The 9,257-nt window shown below is 37.8% G+C and overlaps 1 protein-coding gene across 1 annotated transcript in view; it reads right to left on the bottom strand.

Annotated features, from left to right (window-relative positions):
• Positions 1-3,068: 3,068 nt before the first annotated feature.
• The window catches only part of LOC139723480 (uncharacterized), a 46,789-nt gene continuing 40,600 nt past the window's right edge, over positions 3,069-9,257 (bottom strand). The window contains exon 6 of the mRNA XM_071634723.1: positions 3,069-3,128. Within this exon, the coding sequence (XP_071490824.1) occupies positions 3,069-3,128 (60 nt within the window). The remainder of the gene's footprint in view (positions 3,129-9,257) is intronic.

The following is a 9,257-nucleotide window of genomic DNA, read 5'->3' as shown; positions in this document are numbered from 1 at the left end:
CATGGAGGACCTGAAACCTGTTCAAGTAATGTTCCCCCAGCTCCAAAACCTACCCCACCAATATTTTACACTCGTTTGATCTGAAATACAAAGCGTAACCATATATTCATATGTATCTATTATGTACACATATATGGCTAAACTCTATAATCTTATCTACGAGAAACAGGAGTATACAATTTCGTACACAAATGAAATGGTAGCACACTTGCACTGCAACCACCAATCCAGTCGGCAAAATAGGCCTAGATAAATCTATTTTTTCTAGGCAGCATCTCCCCCTAAGCGTCTTCTTGCAACTACATGACCTACGAGCTGAAATTGTCTTCCCTAAATGTTTAAAAACACATCTATTGCGGCACACATTATCAAACTCGAACATTGTGCAGAGAACAACGCAATTAACTATCATATCATTTCCTATGTACATAAAAAAAAAGAAATGACGAGTTCCGTTTTTATCATCTAGGTCTACTTATCAAAACTGCAAACCTGAATAAGTTACGGAATGATCTCCGCGTCTTTGTACAGAGATATATCTATGTACAATAATTGCATATTTCGGGTACGAATGTACAATGATGGCACACTATGATGGACACAATGAATCGTATCCGAGCTATACGTAACTCTTTACCAATCTTACCAACTTTATGTACACCAATGTTATTCATCTTTTCCCCTTGTCTGGTTTTGTATACATTATTCATCCATTCTATCACAACAACAACAACAACAACAACAACAAATTATTGTTCTACATTATCCTAAAACTGTGTATGTACGATAGACTCGGATAACGAGTGATTATCCCAGAGACAAAAAGGACAACAAAATCCACATAGATAAAATGATATCTCAGTATGTGCTAACGTGTTTCTCCTTAGATTTCGTTAGATACGAAATAAACTTAAATACATACCGGTAAAGGAAATGATTACAATTGTAATATTCATGGCAACACCACTGACGACGATGATGATAATAATGATAATAATGAAATAATGATAATGATAATAATAATAATAATAATAACAATAATAATAATAATAATAATAATAATAATAATAATAATAATAATAATAATAATAATAATAATAATTATAGTAATAATAATAATGATAATAATAAAAGTAATAATAATAATAATGATGATGATGATGATGATAGTAATAATAATAACAAATAATAATAGCGATAAGATTAACAATAATAACAATAATTTCGTATTTCCCAGCTGGCAGTAAACATCACAGTCATGAGACAGTTGATTTCAATCAATTGCTGCCGCTGCTTCTTTCCATTGCTGTTAGCGCACAGTTGTGACGAAAACCGCTTCGGATATCGAAAGACAATAATTATCTCTCTTTGTACATTTCAGTTCATAACATTTGGTCAATCATGACAAAAACAAAACAAAACAAAACACAAACAACCAACCAACAAACAAACACACAAACGAAAAGAAAAGAAAAAACAAACTCTAAAAGTGCTCATTAACACGCCTCCTAAAGACAAACAAGTCGGGTTCTAAAGTCCTTTTCTGTCATATTCATATCATTCAGATATCGGTGGATTCACAGCTCTGTCGCAACTATCACAATACCCTTTGACGAAGTCGTTGTCTTCTTAATATCCATGGGCTTCTTCTCGACAATTTTATGACTACATGATTAATACTATGAATACTCTTTGTAACACCCACTTGGAGAGTACTTGGACTTGTTCTGAAATGACAATCGTGCCCATACCATGACCATCTTTAAGATAAAAAGTCAAAGACATCGATTACAATTCACCATGATGAAATTTTTCCATTGTGTGTTTGTTCTCAATTTTATCTGACGTGGCTCGCAATGAAGCGCTCAACTGCTTATGAGCAAGCTACGCCAAAACCGACGGCTTTAGCTCATCTTCAACGTACTAGACAATGTGGGTAAACTGCCTTGCCTTTGAGGGTACAACCACTCTTCCCAGGGATTCGAACCAGGGACCTCGTGACTGAGAGTCTGTCATACTACCCACTGAGCCCCAAAAGGTTCTTTCTGTCAAAGGGGCATACCACACAATTTGTATGATTTCATATCAGGTAGTACATAAATCAATAGTGCATTGTACAGATTTGTGGAATTTATTGTGGACCTTGAGAAGATACAACTAATTCAGTACTCTGAAAAACCCAAGAACATGATATGAACGAGGATGATGACCTAGAATGCTCATGACACTCCAGTAATGTAGCGATGTGATTTCGTTGCAATACCACTTGCATAAAAAAAATACACTTGTGCAGAATTTAATCATGCTCTCTTCTTTTAAGTGTTCTGCTTTATTGAGCACCCAATCATCATATTTCAATTGTTCTGCTTCCTTCAGCACCAAATCATGTATTCTTATGTGAAACTGCCCTGACATCATCCTCGTTCATTGTGATTTGCTATCAATTTTGAAAACATTCTTATTCCTCATTCCAATCCCTATAAATGCTGGAACTCTGTACCCAGTATATCCTATTTATAGATATTCAAATGCATAAGTATGAAATCATCTGGGTAATCTAAGACCAACTATTTCAGGTGTTGATGTTTGTGTTTGAAATTCAAGGGAATAATCTTATCTATTCGTAAGATGACGATACATTATGACACTACAAACTTAATAGAAAATCGCGTTGGCGGTGCGCACTGGACAACAGTACTATTATTATTATTATTTTTCTTACGATAGGGGTGGGGTTGGGGTTGGTTAGAATGGTGACGGGTAATTGTTAAACTCGACAGACCACTCTCTCATAGAATCCTCCCCTCATTCATCTCCTTCCGGGTCGGCAGCGAAAACGGACCGGACTGCGCAGTAGCCGCTGATCGGTGGCAGCTTGCATCAAAGGCGTCCCACATTAGACGCAGCATTTTTATACGTCTCTCACACTTCGCTAGGAGAATATAATCATTCCCACGCTGAGCAGCTGGAAGGAAACCCGCCAAATTCTCGTCGGTGAACGATGAAGGTGGCGGGCTTTCGTGGCCGTACGGCACGGATTCAGTTCATCCCTCGCGAAGTTTTTGTCGCTAGAAAGACAGTGAGTATCCGTCCTCCACGTCGTTTTTCTTCCCTATCCTCCGCAGCATCTATGCAAATACAGTAGAGGGAGGGATGAAGAGAGAGGGAGACAGGGAGACAGTAAAAAAAAAGAAAAGAAATGATTTATTGAACAATAATGATATCAATGACAACTGCTGACGAAATTTCGAACGATGGTTTGACCAGGGAGGTGGAAGAGAGACTGCCACCTCTCTGGTTTGACGTAGGGAAGAAAATAGATGGATTAACGTAAAGTAAACGATCATGTTCAGCCACATTAAAGTGCGTAGCTGAGGAAGCAGAAGCCCTTGCATTGCGGGAACGGCTTGAAATGATACTTATTTTAGTGGATTTTAGAGTCAATAGCGCCACCACGTGTTCAGATGCGTGAGATCCTCGAATACTCGGCTGCATATCCGAACCGATTATCAAAAGCATCTCATTCCCTGTTTTACTTTTAAAACTACACTAACACTCTCGTAATCATCTATACTGTATTAGAGTAAACACATTAATCTGCTGAAAGGGCATGCTACTGATTGATTTGCTGATGTATGCACCAGCATCACACTTACGTAAGCTTGTTGAGATCATAAACCCATTTCTGAACTGTTCCAATGTTGGGCACATTATAGCGCTTCATACAAACAAATACGCAAATAAACAAATAGCCAAAAAAAAAATAATAATAATGGTGCTTCATTTTCTGAAAGGCGTAAATACAGTTAGTCCAGGCTACTGTAGAACAAATAAGATACACGGGGAGCACGCTGTATCAACACGATGCATGCGCACTTCTGAAGTGCTGTTGAAAATTGAACTAGTCTTCTAATATTTTACACTTGTTGCTCACAGTGCAACACGGTGTATCACCATACTGTCTATTACACATTAACGTTTGCGATGGTATTCTTGATTCATCCACAGGCCAAAGTTCACAACACTGTTATTGTGACAACGTCGGATAGAACTCGAGTTGCACTCTTTCTCGCATTTATCATTAACTCTATCAATACCACCGATGACTCGTTTGTAAGCATTGTCAGTGACGTTTTGATATGACAGTAGTAAGGGGGTTAATCGCTTCGAGTCCGGGAGTCATCGCCCTCGTTTACGTCGCTCGATACTCGTTTCCGTTCATACGCACCTCTTCCCTCCTCTTTCTCCTCTGCTCAAATTTACACCTACCATGTCCTGGATACATAATTTTAAGGGTAACTCGGGCGTGGGACCAGGGCAGGAGGAGACGTTGGCGGAGCTCTTGTATACTTCGCCGGAAAAGAAGGGGAAGAAAGCAAATCAATAAACTGCTCTCCAACAACGGGTGTTGGGAAGGATGGGGTGGGGGTGGGCGAGAATAGGGGGAAACGGAAAGCCGCAGTGGAGATGTGTACAACCGGAGAGGTATCCCGCGAGCGGGCCGAAGCGCGGGGGATGTAAGTGTAAGAGTATGAGGTGCCCTCGTGGGGTGATCTTATCGAGCGAGAAAGACTCATTAGATGATATTAAATATGCCCCGAGATAAGTAGGAATGCAATCCAGGGGCGGGGTGGGGGGGGGGGGGGGGGGGGTGTAAAGGAGTAGATAGCGAGAGAGGTGTGTGTTGCACATGAAATGTGACTTGGGTAAATAGGTCGCAGTCGAGAGTCCATTAACTGGGAGGAATTCATGAAGTGTACATTTTAGATCCATAACAAGAGAAAGACTGAAATTCATGGAGAGGGAGAGATGAAGAGAAGAGAGGGAGAGAGAGGGAGAGAGCAGGAGAGAGGAGGATGCAGATGTTTGTAAGGCGAGAAATAGAAAGTTCATGAAAGTGCATCTAAGGGGAGCAAGATGGTTCGGTGAAATGCTATTCTTGGCTCCAAGGAGGAACGGTAGCAAGAAATGGGACGGATAAAATTCGTAACAAAAGAATGAAGGAACAGAAACGAAGAGGAATTAATCATTGGAACCTTAACAAAAAGGAGGTAAGAGAAATAAACACCAACAATTTTCTCTTGTTTGGTGAGAAGTAACGTTTACAAAGCTAAACGCTTTAAATGTTATGCTTCACGCATAACGTAATCTTACTATTATCATCCAAATACGACGCATACGTGGTTTGGCCGACACATTATGATGATAAAAAGTAATGTATAAGTATACTCACTGAAAATCCAAAAACAAATTATCCCTTATTCCAGTTTTTTGTTTTGTTTTGCAGTGCCATAGAGTCATTTAAACTGAGAGAAGGCAGAATTAGAGAGAGAGAGAAAGAGAGAGAGAGAGAGAGAGAGAGAGAGAGAGAGAGGGAGAGATAGAGAATAAAAGGGATATTATATATATATAATATATATACATATGATCATAACATACATATATCTACAATTTATATATATATCTATGCAAATATATCCCTTATGGACGCTTTTATACTTATACATAATAATAATAATATACATTATGTAGAATTTATTATATATGTATTATATATATATATATTTATTGAAGCTTGATATAAACATTCTCAGTATAAATGTACAGTGTAACATATCCAAATTTACACAAGAGCATCAAACTGTCGGCGGCTGTACTAAAACGGATTGACTATATCATTTCAAAACGCGAGGCGCCCCCTCTCGTGTGAGACGGAGAAGTGTGTCTGTTCACCATGTCGAGGTGATAAACTTAGGTTAACTCCGCACTCACCAGACGGTGGCGGGACTGAACGTCGAGGTAATCAGTGCGGGTGAGGGAGGTAATTAAACCTCAATTTGGTTTCCACTCCAGAATCAGATCTTACGATTAGCTTTTTTATTCAAAGCGCACCTGGACCCCCTCTCCGAAGGTCTACTACGAAACAAAAAAGAAAAAAGAAAAAAGAAAGACTAATGCTGAGTTAGCTTTCCATTTTAAATCTCCACTACCAAAGAAACATAGCAAAAATTCAGACATTATTATGTCAGACATAAATGCGTAAGCATCTTTACGTATAACATCACAATGAATGTATTTTGAGTTTGGGGAGCCTTATCGTCACTACTAATTTATTCTTCATTGATATTTGTATTATTATGATTATATCTATTGTTACTATCATAGTAAGGCCCTATTGATACCATCATAATCATTGTTATTAGTATTACTATTACATAGCACGTGATTAGTATACAAAGAAGTAGTCTGATTTTCTAACTCGTGTTATCAGCATGTTGTGGCTCTACCTCTTATTCATTAACCCCTCGTAATTCTCAATGATTCTGTCATTGGTACTGTTTGAGGAGAGTCATTGCTACAGTCCAATATTTTCGTGTGGGTGGATAGACATTGTAATTTAGAGAAAGACGTTGTTAAGAGGGCCAACAGCTTATAACATAATTATATCAGATGGAGACAAACCTACACTTCTGGGTTATTTCAGCGATAAAATTTCCTGATGATCTTTGATATTTTTTTTTTGTTCGCTTATATATACATACATATATATATATATATATATATATATATATATATATATATGTATATATATATATGTTTATAATTATGTATATATATAATATATACATATATATACATGAATTTACATATATATATATATATTATATGATATATATATCCGTCTCTCTCTTGCTTTATATATATATATGAATATATATATATATATATATATATATATATATATATATATATATATCCGTCTCTCTCTCTCTCTCTTGCTTTCTCTACTTCTCCATCCTATCATACCCCCGGCACTTCCACGCGCCATGCTGCAATGACCCAACAAGTGTTCGCATGGTCTGGGGCTGAAGCACCCATGATAGTCTGCTCTGATTTTAATTAAGTGTGTTCCTTTTGCGTCTCTGTGTATTATCATAGAGGTATATCCAGAGTGTGTGTACACGAGAATGTGTAAAGTCCGTGTTTGTACGTGTGTGTGTATGTGTGCGTGTGGGTGAGTGTGTCTGCGCCCCCGGGGGAGCGCTTTCGCAAGAGTATTTTTGAAATCGATTTCAATCGTAGTGCGGCCAGTCGATCGATATCCGCACGTGCTCATAACACGGTCAACCCAATCACTTCTCGTTGATTTACATCCAAGATTCAGTGTTTGCATCAACTCCTGCATCAAATAATATTTTCAAATACATGATATAATATATGTATGCATATATAAATATATGTGTGTTAGAATTCTGTTCATAAATTATACATGAATAAGTAATGAAAGTAATGAATATATGTGAATATTTGTATCATATATTTGTTCATATATCATAAGAATATCATTATGCTCCAGTCAATGGAGTCATATATTTCTTTCCTTTTTCCGTTTGTTTGTTTTTATCCTGGTTCATTAAAATCTAGACTTTGATAACAATATAAAAGAAATCGCAGTAAACAGTTTGGACTGTTTTCTCATCAAGAATTGTACAAATTGTTTTCAAATCAAAAGGGAAATTAGAGATACAAGTTTTTTTTTTATTGTTTTTTTCACAGATTGGACTATGCCGTCTGCACCTGCAAAGATATCCCATAAAATGAAATCAGATAATTTCCGATCGTATAAAAGAATTAGATTTAATTGAAGAAGACTATGGAGGTGACACTAAAAGTTTGAACACTTCATCACCTCATAAAATCTGTTATTTCCTTTTCGGAGCATCGGCATTTGACATAAATCATCACGAAAGAGCATAAATCATCACGAAAGAGGCGCGCGAAAAGCAAGCCATTCGAGTAAGAGATAAAACAGAAGTACATACAGACCGGAAAGAGAGAAAGTGAAAGAAGGAGATGTAAATATAACGACAGCTAGGTAGATGGCTATAAAGATGAATGTATAAATAACTAGATAGACATATAGAAAGTAGAGAGAGAAAGGGGGGGGTACAGAAAGGGAGAGTGGAGAATTCGAAGTGAAAACCCATCGTGAGTGGTAGGCTATCCGAGCTATGCAATTAAGACTCCCCATGGTATAGCATGGATGGAAAGAAATGTTATTTGAAGAAAGAAAAAAGAAGGGAAAAAGCCTTGGCACACTCGCTCTGGAGTCCTAATGCAATATCTTCCTTTTAGATGGCAGTGCGGGTCTCGAACGTGCCGAAACACCTGCGCTGGCATTCTCCAAATTGTTTTCCCCAAAGACATGAATTTGTTGTGATTGCTACGATAAATTGGGTGCCGACAGTAAGAACAAAAAAAAAAAAGAAAAGAAAAGAGGAGAGAGAGAGAGGGAGAGAGAGAAGAGCAAGGTTCAGGTGAGACCACGTAATCTATCTAATTCAAATTGATGATATGCTGTATTATAAAAAGTTGCACCAAAATAAACAAAATCCACTATATTTCATGGCTGACAGTTACTTTCTTAGCTGGTATGTCGGAATATGATCTGTCAGCTGCATGTCGATGTCAATTATCTCTTCTTTTTCTTCGCCGAATCAGACTTCCGTCCAAATTTTCGTTCCCCCTACCTTACGAGAGATTATTAAACGACCTTTTCCACGGCAGATTCTACCGATAGCTTACGCGTTCGTGTCTGCCCGCTCTCATCACGGCCGCGTTTGGAAGCGATCGTGACTTTGAACTGGAGCAAGCGTCATTTATTACAAAAGCAATCAAGCAGTCAGCGACGGTTATGTCTCGCGCAGCTCAGATCGTTTTGTTCCGTCGAGGAGGGTCTTCCTAACATTATCGTGCCATTCATTTAAAGTTCCTAGCTGAACGTTTGACCTTTTTTTTTTTTTTAGTCGTCATTTTGTCTATATGGCACCGGTCTGACCTATGCCAATCAATTCGTTTTCTAATCCTACCCCATCTTGTATAGTATAGGTCTTGCAAAGCAATAATTTTCGGATGATTTCAAAATTACCTTCCCTCGCGTAGGCGTACCGGCAATATCGAACGAGACAGCCGATAGCAAATGGAACTCATCAAATGATTGTTTTTGGCTTCTTTTCTTTTGGTTTGTCTTTTCTCTTCCGCATTGTTGATGTCTTCATGACAACCGTTTCTTGTCTTACCCCTTTCCTCTTTGTCTCATTTTGTTTGATTGTTTTCAGTAGCGACAGTCAAATGTTCAACAAAATAATAAAATGACGTACTTTCCAAACAGGTGCGTCCAACTGACGACAGGGGAATTTTTTTTACATTTACATGAAGTTTATTTAATCATTTTGGAAATTACAAAGAATTTTTAA

The sequence above is a fragment of the Diadema antillarum genome, unplaced genomic scaffold, assembly GCF_040938485.1.
Source record: "Diadema antillarum isolate AM-2024a unplaced genomic scaffold, OU_Dant_1.0 scf00000192, whole genome shotgun sequence".
In the NCBI taxonomy this organism is placed as follows: domain Eukaryota; kingdom Metazoa; phylum Echinodermata; class Echinoidea; order Diadematoida; family Diadematidae; genus Diadema; species Diadema antillarum.
Note: the sequence above shows the minus strand (reverse complement) of the source record. Positions and strands in the feature narration are given on the sequence as shown.